This window comes from Lepus europaeus, chromosome 4, assembly GCF_033115175.1.
Source record: "Lepus europaeus isolate LE1 chromosome 4, mLepTim1.pri, whole genome shotgun sequence".
Lineage (NCBI taxonomy): Eukaryota > Metazoa > Chordata > Mammalia > Lagomorpha > Leporidae > Lepus > Lepus europaeus.
The window spans coordinates 146,971,350-146,987,120 of NC_084830.1; the positions used below are offsets into that span (position 1 = coordinate 146,971,350).

Consider the following 15,771-nt stretch of genomic DNA (forward strand, 5'->3'; position numbering starts at 1 on the left):
GATCAGGTAGGCCCAGCAACAATCTGTCACAAGGTGGAAGGGGCACATCTGGAATCAAGCACAAGCATGATTGGAGGGCACAGGTAAGCTGTACAAACTGGTAACCCAAAATCCTATGTTATCCTCCAAAACCTTTCTCACAGGTCACATCTGTTGCTGCATGTTGATCCCTTATCAGCTGATTGAGGGCAGAAATGCTCAAGCAGGGTTCACAAAGAAGTCCACAACTCCATGCCTTAAGGATGTCAATAGGCTACTTGACTGCCACTTAACTACTGTGATATTCCTGCCCTGGAAGGTCCAGTTTTGTCATTTAGACAAATAAAAAAATACACATTGAGGTACCAATTGATTGTTCCTTCTGTGGAGTCTCATCCAAAGCTTTCAGAGTTTTTGATCCACTAGTATGGGATTTTTTTTTAAGGATTTATTTATTCATTTCAAAGTCAGAGCTACACAGAGAGAGGAGGAGAGGCAGAGGGAGAGAGGTCTTCCATCTGCTGGTTCACTCCTCAGATGGCTGCAACGAGTGGAGCCATGCTGATCTGAAGCCAGGAACTAGGAGCTTCTTCCAGGTCTCCCACACAAGTGCAGGGGCCCAAGGACTTGGGCCATCTTCCACTACTTTCCCTGGCCATAGCAGAGAGCTGGATTGGAAGTGGAGCAGCTGGTACTAGAACCAGTACCCATATGGGATGCCAGCACTGCAGGCGGCTGCTTTACCTGCTGCACCACAGTGCCAGCCCCTAGTATGGGATCTTATTTAACATTAGGTTAGACCTAAGAATCTGCTTTATAGTAAAGAAGGATGCATTTTCCAGCAAAGAGGGTGGGAGTGTAGGTCCATGACCATGAGATCTCCTGGTCATATCATATACTGTGTCACCCTTGTGCTGTTAGTATGCTAGAGTGCTGGCCTTAGCCTATTGAGGACATAGTTGAAGCAGCAGCTTGGGAGTGATATTTGACAGAATAATGAGTTGTTCTTTAGGACACAGTTCTTTTAACAAATAAAAGACCATTATGTGGAACTGTGTCCAAGAAGGTATAACACAAGGGTTTTGAACCAAGAGATAGAATAAGGAGAACCCAATTGAAAAATTTGAGCTTCTGGGGCTGGTGCTATGGCATAACAGACAAAGCCACTGCCTGCAGTGCTGGCATTCCATGTAGATGCCAGTTCGAGTCCTGGCTGCTGTTCTTCCGATCCAGCTCCCCACTAGTGCATGTGGGAAGACAGCAGAAGATGGCACAAATGCTTGGGCCCCTGCACCCATGTGGGAGACCTAGAAACAGCTCTTGGCTTCTGGCTTCAGATCAGCCAAACTCTGCCCTTGTGGCCATTTAGAGAGTGAACCAGCAGTTGGAGAAGGAACAGATGCTTGAGTCTGGCTCCAGGAACAATTAGAACCACAGCCTTCCTGGGACTCACAGGACTGGGGACATTGTAACTCTGGAAACAAAGGTCCTCAAAGCCTCTAGTCACAGTGCCAAGAGGGAAAACTTTTTTTTTTTTTTTTTTTTTGACAGGCAAAGTTAGACAGTGAGAGAGACAGAGACAGGAAAGGTCTTCCTTTTTCCATTGGTTCAGCCCCCAAGTGGCCGCTATGGCCGGCGTGTTGTGGCTGGCACGCTGCGCTGATCCAAAGCCAGGAGCCAGGTGCTTCCTCCTGGTCTCCCATGCAGGGGCAGGGCCCAAGGACCTGGGCCGTCCTCCACTGCACTCCCAGGCCACAGCAGAGAGCTGGACAGGAAGAGGACAGAACCAGCACCGCCCTAACCGGGACTAGAACCCGGTGTGCCGGCGCCGCAGGCAGAGGATTAGCCTAGTGAGCCACAGCACCGGCAGAGGGAAAACTTTTAAGAGCTTCCGGGCATGTACCATCTGGGACTTAGTCAAGAATGGAACTACCACTTTTTATCCGACATACAGTCTGCTGCAATGTCTGTGTGTCTGCCAGAGGCTCAGACTGGAAGGGGCTAAATCTATCCACCTGTCTGTGTCTGTCATTCTGTCACTGCCAGTGTCCCCAGTTGGCTTCTCCATCTGTCCCTTCTGATCTCTGTCTGAGTCTGCCAGTGTCTGTCCATCTATCTGTTACTACCAGGAGTCCTGACCTGTGTTTATCTGTCTGCCTAACACTTGTGGACCTGTTGTGTCTGTCTGCCTATGGCCTGGCAGATTCTAAGGAAAGATGCTCATTCCTACCATGTGTGTTTATTGTATCCAGGAGACCCAGGTCCATGGCTGATTTTGCTTTGTTTCCAAGCCCAAAGCTGTGTCTCTCTGTCCTTGGGCCCCCTAGGCATAGGAACCTATAGAGGGACTGTGCCCCAGGGCATGGCCTGAGGCTCTGTGGTTAATTTCTGTCCAGATTCAGACACTGGCTGGTGTGCATCTCTTTGGTTAGGGTCCATCTGATTCACAGCCTTGTCACTAGTCCTGAGCTGCTATTTCAGTTGAGAACCTGGGAGAGGCCCACAGAAACCATCTCAGAGAGGCCCTAGCAGGAGGAAGGATCTGCGGGCTGTGGAAGTCAGTCAAGGAGAGCACCCCAAGTGTAAGGGGAGGGGGAGACTATGAGTTATTTTTATGTTGTTGTGTCATTTCTGGGTTGGAGCTGAGGCTTCAGCAGCATTTGCTGCTTCCCTGGTCTCCCTCCCAGCACATGACCTCACCCTCATCCAGCCTGGCCAGAGGAAGAGGCCTGGGAAGGAGCCAGGTCCTCCACCAAGACAGCTCGGGGCTGCCCCAGGCCCTGAGCCGGAGGAAGTGTGACACATTGTCAGAGAGCCAGGCTTCCCTCCGTCTTGCTGCTTCCTTTGAGATGGTTCCCAAGTCCATTAAGTGGGAAAAGCAGCAGACAGCTGTGCTGGTGTTGAGTTCCTAGCTCCCTTGGCTGGACCCAAGGGATGAGGGTGGTTTACCTTTCAGAGGCTGTTGTAGATAAGACTAATGACAACAAGGTCTATGACTGTGAACTGAGCAGTTTCTTGTAGCCTGCTGCTGGCCTTTGCCCCAACAAATGTTTTCTTTGGGAAATTCATGTTGCCCTTCCATCCTTTTTCCTTTTGTAAAACCTGTGAACATGTCATTTAATCAAAGGTGATAAGAGGCTCACTTTCCTCAAACTCTGGAACATAACCACTGCCAGCACCTATATGGGGAGGAGTTCTCCCAAACCCAGGAAATGGAGCAGTTTGGAGCAGAAACTCCACAGTCCAAGGAGAAGATGACGGTACACTCTTGTGACCCTGGAGGTATGCAGGCAAGCTCTGGAGTAGGTATTGAGGAAGAGGGTACCCAATAGAGGAACTCACTACCTCCCAGTGGATATTGGTCAACAATGTTAGGGGGACAGATGTCAGCCAGTTGACTGGGGCACATTCCAGTCAGGGAGCAGAGAATAGTAGGAAAGCTGTGGCTCATTTGAGTTCCTGGAGCCCAGGACTGCTGTCAGGGAGAGAGTGTGGTGAGCAGTGAGGTGGGGTGTCTGCAAGAGTAAGTGGTAGGGCAGGATCTAAGACGAAAGGGCCAGGAAGTCACTCTGAGCCAGCAGGTAGCCAATATAGGACATAGCTGATTAATTCCCCTAACCTCACAGGTTAGGAGTCCCTGCAGAGCATGGCAGTTTCTAACGTTCAGTAAATATTGTGCAATGAATTAATGGTGGCTGTCAGGAGAGAGGGTTGGTCTACTTTGGGACAAGGGTCCATGGGGCTTTTGAGGTGCTTGTCTGTATGAGTGAGATGGGCTGGGTCAGGATAAGGCTATCAAGACAGACAGAAGTGGGCAGATTTGAAAGGGGGCAGGAGAATGAACACACCAGGAGATGCTGGGGAGCTGACTGGGGACTCGGACCCCAGGAGGACCCAGAATGTACCTACGGCTCTGTAGCTGAGCCTGGTCCCTCACATAGGACAACAGTATATCAGTTTCCCCCTGGGGTCTCCCGGAGGTTTGTAGGCAAAGGCTGCACTCCACTGTGCATTGGCACCACACCTGGGTCCAGCTGGCCCTAAGTGAGCCACAACCTCCAGAAAAGACACTGGACATGGAAGTAGTCCTGTCATAGCCATGGCAGCATAGGAGACTGACGAGTGATAAACTGGGCAATTTTCCTTCTCATGCATAAACATACTATGCTGTAGCTTGCCTAAGCACAGTGACTGAGGATAGGCCCACAGCCCTGTGAGCTTGGCTGAGGGTTCAGTGAGAACTGGGCTTTGTTCCCAGCAATTGGCTTATCTGAAAAAAAATGAACAATGTAGAGAAGAATGTACAATAGTGATAAGGATGTTGGAGAAGCAGGCTCAGATCACGTGAGAGGAAAGGAAAGATCTAACACGAATAAGCAGTGCCTACACAAGACAGGGAAACCAACAATAATGTTGTTTAACTAAAGACTTCCTTGGAAAAAATGTTTGGCAGTCCCTGCTGCAGCTACAAGATACTTCCTGTGACCCAGCAACTGCACCATACCCTGCATCTCCAGCAGAAAGACAAACATACACTGACCAAAACATGAGTACAACAATATTCATAGCAGCTTTATCAGTGTGAACCAAGAAGTGGAACTGCCCAAAGGTCTATTAGTGGTGGAATGAGGAAATAAATTGTGGGATATTCAGGTAATGGAATACTATACGTCAGCAACAAAAAGGAGACCACAACTCTGTGTAACACCAGAAAGAATTGCACGGACACAACATGTAATGAAAGAAGTCCAACAGAAATGACAGTGTGCTGTGTATGCTTCCACTTATCTGAAGTTCAAGAAGGGACAAAACTAGTGTATGGTAAGAGGTTGGAGGAGGATACTGAACAGGAGGGAGGAACTCAGGAAGCCCTGAGGGGTGCTGGTGGTGTTCTGTGTCTTTCTCTTGGTCTTCGTTATTTAGGTGTAAGCGTTGACAAGACTTCTCTGAACTGTACAATAATTTGCCTCCAGGGCCGCAGGTGCTTGAGGCAGATCCTGGCCTTCCCCTTGAGTGAGGGTCCAGGTGGGTTGAGGGCAGGGCCTGGGAAGTTTGTGCAGATCTTCCCTTGAAGTTGAGAAAAAGAACAGGGAGAAAGGTTTTCGATTAATCATCTCTCAGGTTGAAAGAGCAGGTCTGGACTTGAGATAGCATCAGCAGCAGCAACATGAAACTGTTTCAACTGCGCTTATCTCCAACCACAGTACAAAATAACTGTGAAGCTTCATCTTTCCTGGCAGCCATAGCCCAGGGTCTCCTCACAGGAGAGAAATCGGTCAACCATTTCCGAGGGTGAGGCCTCTCTGCCCAGCAGCCCTTCTGAGAGCCCAGACAGGGGCTTCTGTGGAGCTAGGCCCAAGAACTGTGTCTAGCTCACCTCCTGTGTAGTCCTGAGGAAGTCCCCGTCCTCTCTAGGCCTTGGAGGTGGGGAGCTTCCAGCACTGACAGTAGGCGAGATGGCTGTCCTTTACCCCAGCTCCATCCTGGGGGCTGCCCCTGCTCTGACCTACTCTGCAGACCTGCGTGCCATGAGCATTCTGTCTCCATGGTTCTCTGATGAGCTGGGCACTCTCAACAGTGACAGGTTTTTCTGACTGTATCTGTGCCTCTTTGTGTCAGGGAAGGCTGGTCTGGGCTGTGTGCTCTCCGTTCTTGCTACATGCCACTTCACAGATCAGAAAGCTGAGGCCAGGAAGAGACCTGAGTGCTGGATTGCCTAACTGGGAAGCCCATGTAACACTGTGGAGCTGGCAGATCTGTGATGACTGGCTGTGCACCATCAGCACCAACCAGCAGCTTGCTCAGTAGTCCTGGGTGGCACAGTCTGTGGCTGGTCCCTGCAGCTCTTACCTTCCTCTTCAATTATTCAGAGCCAAGTTACCAAGCACAAATATGTGTGGGCAGCCAGGAGCCAAGGGGAGTAAAGGCTTAGGAATACAGCACACCTAATTTCCAGGGCCAGTCTTACCAACTTGGGTATGTGTGGTACAAGCCAAAGAGGCAGCCCCCATCTGTGACTGGATAGTATCTCGCAACCTTCAGTCCCATGCTGAGAGCCATCCTGCCTGCCTGCCAGGAAGAGCAGGTGGCCCTCTTCTGCTATTCTTGCTGAAAGAGGTATTTATTTATTTAGTGGATGCAAAAGCTTCCCTCCAGTGTGATCCCTTTGGGTATGATGCTGATTCAAGGAATGTGGGCATATAGTGGTTGTGACAGATACTGTCAGAGGAAAGGGGACAGGGGGAAGGGGCTGCCCATAGGCCCAGCATCTGAGATAGGGCTGTACTGCTGTTTTTGTGTGTTTCTCGGACTCCTGGTTCCACCCTCAGTACTACTGATTTCTGTGGGAAGAGGGAGTACCTAGGAGGTAAAAGGTGATAGAGTTGAGGTGGTTTCTGGTGAGGCCCCTGTCAAGGGAGGCATTATGTCATTGGGAAGTCTTGATGTGTAATGAGCCAGTCTGCTCAGAATACCCTGCCCTGCTTTCCTTCTTGATCTAGAGATGGGCCCAGCAAAACCAAGAATGTTTCCTCAAGACCAGGCCTTCGCAAAGTTATTTCCTATAGAGGCACATAGTTTCAATCTATTTGCTGGCCTCTTAGGGAAAAGGGGTGCTTGGGAGCAATCTCAGCCAACTAGGGGTTAAGGCTCTGATTCTTTGGTCTAGAAGTGCATTCCAGAGCTCTGGCCTATCAGTATACCAGCATCTTCTTAGAAGATGTGCGAGCAGGCTTCCAGGAAACCATGGGCTCCAGCCTACCTGGGTCTCAGTAGCACTACTCACATGGTCCTGCCATCTGCTTTCTGGCTTCTAGCAGCCATCACAGCATCACTGTCTAGATCTGATGCCACCTGGAGGGACCACTGAGGTACAAGGAAAACACAAGTGGCCCTCATTGTAGGATCTCTTCACAGGTGGCTATTAAGTGACCTTTACCAAGGTTTGAGGCTGTCAAGGGGAAAACAGCAGTATTTTGTGTGGTATAGTCCCCTTCCCATATTTTTGCCAAGAGAACAATCAGACACTCTCTGTCAGCCTGACTGACCTCAGTTTCCCCAGAGTTGGGCCAACTTCTATAAGGTTGTTTGACTTGACAAAGACCCTGCACCTTGACTGTGGTCTGGCCTCTGGTGTACACCTACCTTTCTGGATCCTGTGGCAGAGATACAGAGGTAGCTGTCCAAGGTCATATAACAAGCTAGTGTCAAGCCAGGTTTATGCACATCCTGCGGCCCTGAACATTACCATGATATTAAAGGAGTACATGTAGGCCCCCACCCCTCTACTCTCAGGTCCTCATGCTTCATCAGGAGCTCAAGGTTAGGGTCCTGCGTACTTGCTAAGAGGGAGCTGGGGCAGTGAGGTATTGGTTCTTCCTTCCAGGCATCCCAGATGGCCCAGCCACTGGTGCACTCTGCAGACTGCCTGTGTAGTCCACTCAGTGGATACGACCTCACAGGTTCTAGTGGATAGACTATGGCTTTCTCCAGATTGGAATGCCCTTGGCTCTGTACCTGCCCCTGACATCTGATCTAGCTACTTTGCTTCATCATATTGGTGACCTTGAGGCTAGTGTGACCTCTTGAGGTGGAGTTGAACAGAGGTGGTCTGGAGGTTCCTAAGGCAAGGGCTGGAGTCAGCTGGGCTGATCAGGTCTGAAGTTGGCCTGTGTGCTCTGAAACTTGAAGTTGGCAGGGCCCATCAATGTGCCAAGGATTCAGATTCCCTGAAAGTCCGATCTGGGCCAAGTTGTGCTTGTGGCATAATAGTGATCATATTCCAGAACAAATGGGTCTTTATCTTTTCTGAGGAATCTGGGTTATAGGAATCTCCTTGGATTGGCAGGGTAATCCCAGTCACTGTCAATAAACTGCTTCCCTGAATAGGGTTAAGGTTAGAATTGAGAGAGTAGGGGGAGGGTCAGAGCTTGGTAATCCAGACTGGCGGTATTTTAGGACCTGAGCGACTGTGGATTCCTCACAGGCAGGGCTTTCTACTTAGTGCACTAGAGAGTGTGACTAGTCAGGAGACAGGACTTCTCATGCCTTAGAGACCCCAAGGGATGATTATGGAATGGGGCTTAACTTTAAGATCGTATGACTCTTGCTGGTCTAGATGGAGCTAGGAGTTTGGGGATAATCCTAGTCTCATAGCCCTGTTCCTACCCCCAGATCCCATACTACCCTGTCTTCCAAGCAGCCTGAAAGCCCATTTGCTGAACCATTTATCAGGATTGACATTGCTGTGGAACCACATTGGGCCTAAGGGGATGGGCAGGGATGGGTTAAACCCAGAGCTCCCAGGAGCTCAGTGGAGAACAAAATGAGGGAGGCTTTGAGTCTCAAGTCTTGGCGTTTGGATCTGGAGGCTGTTAGGTGTCTGATGCTGGGAAGGAGGTCTGGAAAAGGACCTGATGGGAGTTCTGGAAATCCAAGGAGAAGGGGAGCAGTAACCAGCCTCTCAGATCCTGAAAGAGCTCTTCATGGGTGCCCATTGGCACTGGAGACACGGTGAGAGTCAAGTGAGATAGGGCTGCAATCCCCCCATTCTTGGCCAGTGGCTTCTCCTGAGAGACCCCTTGAGCTCCATTCCAAGAACCCAGTTATGGAGCCATCACCTCCACTCCTTCAGGTCTATAGGGTTCCTACTGGGGTTAGATTCTGTCATGACACTCATACACCAACATTTCCAAACCTGGGTTTTATTGAAACAGCAGGTGCTGATGATCAGCTCCAGACAAGTGTCCTCATGCACCCCCACTCCCATTGCCCATCCAGAACCTCACTGGCCCTCCCAGAGCCAGGGAATCCCCACGCCCCTGGCAGTACACTGTTTCCAAGCCTCCTCTGTCGGCATTTCCTGCAGCTCTAACCCTGTGGGAGGACAGGGCCCCAGGGGCTTCTCTTGGTCCTCTCACAAGATTTTCATCCTTCTATGGATACGATAATGCTCTCTAAGGCTTCCTTGAACTTAGAGAAGTAATTTCGCTCAGTAGTACAGTTCTTGGGAGAAGCTGTTGGCTAAATCAGAAATACATGTTTAAGTCATCTTCTTAGCAAAAATGAATAAATAAATAAATAAAAGCAAACTCTTATCTTCACAGTTACAATGGACTTGCAAGCCCCCCACCTCCTAGGAGATGACTTGGCAGGGCCTTCCCTGGTCTGACTTGGGGAGAGGACTGGGGGCTGCCTGGGGAGACTGAGACCCAGAGTCAGGATCACCTGTAATCATGGGGAAAGAGCCAGAGGGTTTATGCAGGATCCGTGGCTTCTAGGACAGTGACAAGCAGGCTGGGAGCACAGAGGACTATGCAAACAGTGGGCAAAGAGAAGAGGCAGCTCATTCTTTTCCCAGACTTGCCCCCTTACACTACCCTCATCTCCCCTGCCAACTCCGTCATGGGCTCCCAGTGGGTTTCCTCAGTCCCAAAGAGTCCCAAGTGTGGGGCAAACTGAAGCAGGCTTGGGTCAGGCTGAGTTCATGGCCAGCTCTGTTATGATCTGGCCTAGAACTGCCCCACACTGACCCCTGTGTATTGGGGCGGGGGTGGCTTGGCAAAAGGACATAGACAGAAAGCCCCAGAACCACCCTTGAATCTCCATTCCCTCATGCCCCACCCTTCACTCCCGTCAGTGGGTGGATGTCTTTTGAATTGGAGTCTGTACTGGATAATAGCCATCAGTGTGGCCCTGGAATAGTCCCTCCTAGCTAGGCCTCCCTTGTGGCAGGGGTAGACTCCCTACTATGGGGCAGGGAAATGAAGTCTCAGTTTCTCTAGCTTTGAGCTCATTTTGGTGAGTTTTTCCATGTTCATTTGAACCTTGTTATATGATGTTCTTTTTTATTGTATTTGATAATGAGATCCTTCAGGGTAGAGGTGAAGTCCTTTGTAAATTCCCTGTAAATTCCCTGTAGCAGGGCTTCTGAAATAGTGTTGAGAGCCCTGGGTGGTAGAGGTATGCAGTAAGCTACCAGCTGATCTGCATCCTAATCCATTCCTGGTTACCCTGCCTGGACAAAACCATACCCTCATTTTCCCACAGGAAACTCTGGTCCCTAAGAGCCATACAGTGTGGAAAGTGAGTGTTCAGTCTCTCCCTGAGCCAAGGGCTGGGCCAGGATCGTGGCAGGAGAGCCTGGCAGAGCCCAGAACCTGGTCATGGTCATTGGTTCATCTGGTGGCAAACTCTCCATCCTTTGTTTTTTCCTCTTCCCTGGAAGTTGGCTGGTCTGATCTTCCCCTACCCCTTCAGCTCAGTGTGGTCAGACAGGTCCCAGGGGTAGGGGATCCTTATCTCAGTTGTGGTCTGGGGAGATCTGCTGAAGGGACCCTGGAAGCAAGAGAAGCATCAAAAGCCACTGAAAGCAAAATCCTATTTGATGAAAACCTGGACTTGCCTTGTATATGTGTCAGCAGAAAATTCTCTCTGAATCTCAGCATAGATGGCTGTGTAATTCTCATGGGAAGGCTCTTTCACTGAGGTTGAATGGCTTTTCGACCCCCAGAGGACAGAACCCTGGAGCATGTACTGGTTCCTGGCACCACTGGAAGGTGGCTTCAAGCCAGTCTGAGCTCTGGGCTTGGCAGCTTTTCTGTGGAAGGGACACCTATGTATGTGGGTCTAAGTAAATGCTTAGCCTCTTATCAGTCATCACTGGCTTATGAGGAAGATTAGAGAGGTCCTTATCGCTGGGCAAGATGTGCTTTTTATTCATTTTCAATGACCACAGCACATCTCATGGATTCTTGTCTTTGCTAAAATTCACCCGTGGTCTAAGACTTTCTTTGTCTAAGGCTTTTTCGTGTGTAATCACATCAGGACTCTACTGAGCCCAGGGGGTGGGACAGGAGGTAGGTCATGGGTCTCTGGCCAGGACTGGGACTGTCAGCAGATGCAGAGTGGCACACAGAGGGCATGTGGAATGATGGGTGCACAGCTGTTATAGGGCCACAGGCTGCTTCCCCAGCCAACTGAATATGACCTGGACCCTGTGTCCCTTCCCCTGCCCCTTTCTCTCGGGGCTTCAGCCAGATAGACTGTTTCGGGAAAAAGAAACCTAACAAAGGAGAAGGCTGGCCCTGCTGACAAACTGAGCCTAGGGGATGCACCCACGTCCAGTCCCAGGAGGGACACAAGTAACAAACTCAGGACCAAGGCCTTTAGCCTGGTCATCGTTGAAGGAGTAGCATGAGGCTACCTTCTCCTCATCCTGAAAGCAGTGGATTTAGGAGCAGATGCCTGATGGCTTTCCAACTTCATGTAAAAATAAAAATAAAACAGTTCACAACAATGCTAGAGGCATGTCCCACTATGAACTAACATTGTGATTGTCAAAGATTGAAATCATTTTGGAGAAAGTTTGGTAAATAGGCTGAGTCCTGACCCCTGTGGTTTGGTTTCTTTCCCCTGAACAGTGAGTCTGTTTGCTGATCTACCTTAAGAATGACTGAAGCCCTGGGTGTGGGACATGGGGGTCCATAGCCTCCCAAGGGGATTTTTCCTAGTGCCAGGGTGGGCCTATTCATCCAGTGATAGGAAGACATGAGGCCCTTTCACTTGGACTTCCATCCAGGTGAACCTAGGGTAGGGGCCATTGGGAATCCAAGGACCTTGATCCACCTAGGCCCAGCTTCCTCCTCTGATCAACTGTGAAAGCATTGCCCCTGGCATAGTGCCCCACAACCCCAGCCCCTCAGGCCCTAGGCCCTTCCCACTGCCTGGCCAGCCTTCTCCCTTCCTTGCCCCCTGGGGCTAAGGGGTATCTTCAGCATTTGCTCATGGTTGAAAATAAATCAGCACACTGCATAAATAAAAGTAAGCTTTAAATAATTTATTATTACGTTAAAACACCTCAGATAAATATGGAGTATAAACCTAAATAAATAAATAAATAAATATTTTTACAAACATAAATATATAAATAAATATTACTGATTCCAGACAGTATCAGACATACCCCCTTCCTCTACCAGGCCCATAACTGGGTCAGTGTGGTCCAGGGCAGGTCCATGCCGTCCCCACAGTGGCCCCTTGGTCCCTCCAACATGAAGATCCTGAGTTTTTGGCTCTTTTGGGTGGGAGAGCAGTAGTCTCTGAGGTCAACAACCAGGGCTAACCTGGCTAGCCTGCGCTGCCTCACTTCTGGACTGGCTCCCAGCAGTTAAAGGGGATGACAAACAGAAAGCACTTCAGGTTCTCTTTGAAACTTTTGAAGGTGATAAACTCGGTCTCACAGGAAGTTTCCTTAAGAAAAAATGAAAAATAAAAAACACTTGAGTACAGGCGAGTGGGTGCTATGGGAAAGCAGTAGTGTGTTTCTGCACTCTCTAAGAACTGCAAGGCTGGAAAGTCCGTTCTGGGAGTCAGGTCATACTGTTGCCACCCATGTGTCACCTGAGGGGTCACAGACATAGCTCTACCAAAGGCAGCTGGGACCAGGGGCCTGAGAGAGTGCCAGTCGAGGCTGCCCCTGTCCAGGCAGACCACCCCTGTGATCCCAGGCCAAGGTGGAGCAGTTGGATTGAGGCTGCCTACTGGTACTCAAAAACAAGATTCAAGGCCACAGACCTCACTCTGGTCCCTTAAAAAGAAATGGGTATTTGGGACTTTTGTCTATTCCAGGCAAGCCTCTTTCTTGTTCCCATGCAATCCAGGCACCCCACGTGAGGCCAGGAGAAAGTCCTGTTGGCAAATAGCATCTGGGCCCTGTACCTTGAGACTTTGGGCAGGCTCTGAGTTTCTTTGGGTTTCTCTCACCTTTGACTTCATTAATAATAACAACAGTGATAAAAAGGATGATCATAGCTCCCTGGCTTTAACTCTTAGGGATGATTCTGGACTGGCTGCCCCCTCACTATAGGTACTCATCAGACTCTTCAGGGTCCTGACTGCCATGGCCAGGGGTCTCTCCCAGCCTAAGGACTTTCCTGCTTGGTGCCCTGTAGTGCCACTCACCGGGGTTGGGGGGCAGTTTTGCTTGTAGTGGCTGGCCATCAAAGTCAGGGTACTCGAGAGCCGCTCCAGGCTGCCCCGAAGGCCTTGCTTGTACAGTTCCAGGCGGGTCTGCAGGCAAGTTGGTTCCTGTGAGAGTGTCCATTCTTCTGTGAGCAGAATACGAACAAGGGCCCACAGTGGGCACAGGACAGCCTCCCCATGACTCCATCCTGTTTCTGCTCCAGACCCTAAGAGTAGGGTCTGGGAGAGGCACAGGCTGAATCCCAACTAGTCTCAGGCTGGCCCACTCAAACACGCTGCCTCATCTACTATGGGTGTGCATTGCCTCCTTCCTGCCCAGCTCGGGCCACCTCAGTTGGCACAGTCATCTTCCCTTATCCTGGTGCCTCCAAGAGGGTCCCAGTGCCCAGGGAAGGAGCTCACTTATACCCCCACATCACCATTCAGGGAGAAGATAGGGTGAGGCCTCACCTGGGCCCACGAGTAAGGCTTGTTTCTGAAAACCCCCTGCAGCCTGCACCCTGTCTCCACAGTGAGCCCTTGAGTGTTAGGTCTGCCTGTGGCTGCTCAGCTGAGAAAGGAACTCACATGACTGCCACAGGGGCGGTCTGAGGCAGCACAATGCTGGCTCCCATCCTGGCAGCCAGCTGCCGGGAGAGAAAGTAGACAACCCTGTGAGGGTCCATTTACAGTGAATCCCCCACTCCCACAAAGGTAGAGAACCCTGGAGAGGTGTGTCAAAGAGAAGTGTCTTACCTGAGGATCAAACATTTCAGAGACGACTTCTACCATTTCGTCCTGCAGAGAAAGGAAATGTCACTTTTCTAGCTGACAGGACCAGGCTGGGGCCAGCGGGTGGCCCAGGCACAGCCACACTCCCCCCACCACCACCACCACCACTCACCAGCACAGTGGCAGAATCGTTACTGCGGCTCAGGATGCTCCGGGCCTCCTTGATGGCATCCACATGCTTCAAGGGCTGGCTGACAGTGCTGGGCTGCTGGGTGGGTGCAGAGATGGTGCAGACCACACTGCCTAGGAGGAACAGGTTCTGCAACCACATCCTCCTGAGGACTTTAGCCTTTCTCTCTGAGTACTGGGCTCACTGGCAAGAGAGCTTTTATATACACAGTTAGAGGAAATGATTAATGGTGACCACAAAACACCAGGGAGGCGGGGGAACTACCTGAACTGTGGAATCTCCTGGCCCTTATCAGCTACACATGGGGACGGTGAGCCTTTTCCCAGGTGGTCACCTCAGGGGTTTTCATTAATAAGCCCTTCCAAGAACCTGTAGCCACCCGCCTGCCTCCTTGAGCCCTCTCCAGCCCCTCTGTGGGCAATGCCTAGAGAGAGACCCGGCCCTAGGCTGACCCTCCCTTTGGAGGGCCTCCAGGCATGGCTTGGCCTTCCTGGCCTGGAGTGGCTGGGGCACCGCAAGGGAGACCCTAGATGGGGCTCCTGCTCCCGGCTCCCCTTCCTGCCTGGATCTCAGGAGGCCTTGGGTGGGCCGTGCCGACCTTGGTGTCCCTTTCCAGGCTCAGGCTTCCCCTTCTCCTCTGGTCACCGTGAGAGACTTGAGTACAGTTCTCACAGTCCTGTCCCACTGTTCACTTATTCAGAGTCCAGCGAAATGGCACAGTCCTGTGACGGGTTGTGCAAGCTCCCATCAAGGACCTACAGCAGTCAGAAGCTCAGCCCAGCCAGGAACCCCTACCTCTGTGAGCAGAGGCAGTGACATCCAGTGTACATCAGCCAGTGATGTTGCAGTGCCTTCCTCCAGGGTGAGGCCCAGCTGACAGCTGCTGTCCAGGTTTACCCAGCAGGGGTGAGTTGGGGCTCTCAACTGGGGCAGGTCAGGGCTCTGAGTTCGACTCCTGGCTCAGCACCCTCAGGTTGAGTGACACTTACCTCTGAGCTATGTGAGCCTTGTCGCCCTCTGCAGGGCAGGTTTCCCTCTCAGGTGGGCACTATATCCCCACCCACAGTCCCCAGCAGCAGGAGCTTCAGGGGCGGACTGCAGAGCTGCGCCTGTACTGTACAACATCCAGGGAACAAAGACTTTTCCAGCAAGGTCTTGTAGACTTCATTTCCTGCATGGCCCCAGCTCCAACCTACTTGCAGCTCTAGCGGCCTCCCTTTGGGAGCAAGAACTGCTTCTGGAAAACCTACAGGCTCTTGAGGGGCTGACAAGTGTTTGATTTTCACAATGGAGTTCAGAGGGGACAGCACAAGTTTGTATTTGCACAAGGGATCCGGCTTAAGCCGCCCAGGACCTCAAATTCCATGGCCTCAGGGCATGGGTCCATGTGTGCCCTCTTCCACCAAATGCATGCCAGTGCAATAGATGCATTTCAGTGTGTCCTGGAGGGGAGGATGTTTTACTGGAAGGTGCATCCTTGTGAGCCCTGACTTCTGTCACCTCCAAAGGTGCCCCTCACTCTAATAAGGGGGAACCTGGGTGCCATGTTTCTGATTCAGCTTCGACTGATGGGGTTGAACACCAGGGAAGACCATCTGCTGGCTCAGGTAGACAAGGCCTCAGAGAGCAGGAAGCACTGGTGGCTGGGGCTGGGTACTGTGGGCTGAGTCTACCATGACAAGTTTCACCATGCAGTGGCAGTTTTACTGCCTGAGCTCTTGAAGCCAGTCCTTAGTCCTCCAGATTGCCCTGGGGCTCCTTGCCAGCCTCTGGGACCCACCATGAGGCTATCCCTGCTCTCTGAGCCTGGCAGGGTGTTTCAAGGTGGTTGTGCCAGGGTGGGAGCATGGGAGAAGGCCTAGCCCTTCTCCACCTTCTCCATGAGGCCTTTGCTCAACTACCTCCAGGAA

At 51.1% G+C, this 15,771-nt stretch overlaps 1 protein-coding gene across 1 annotated transcript; it reads right to left on the reverse strand.

Annotated features, from left to right (window-relative positions):
• Positions 1-12,120: 12,120 nt before the first annotated feature.
• On the reverse strand, positions 12,121-14,002 carry CSF2 (colony stimulating factor 2). The gene is made up of 4 exons (XM_062189781.1): positions 13,844-14,002; positions 13,696-13,737; positions 12,940-13,065; positions 12,121-12,228 (listed from the first exon to the last, which is right to left on the reverse strand). Exons 1-4 carry the CDS (start codon positions 14,000-14,002, stop codon positions 12,121-12,123), a joined length of 435 nt encoding a protein of 144 aa, XP_062045765.1.
• Between the last annotated feature and the right edge of the window lie 1,769 nt (positions 14,003-15,771).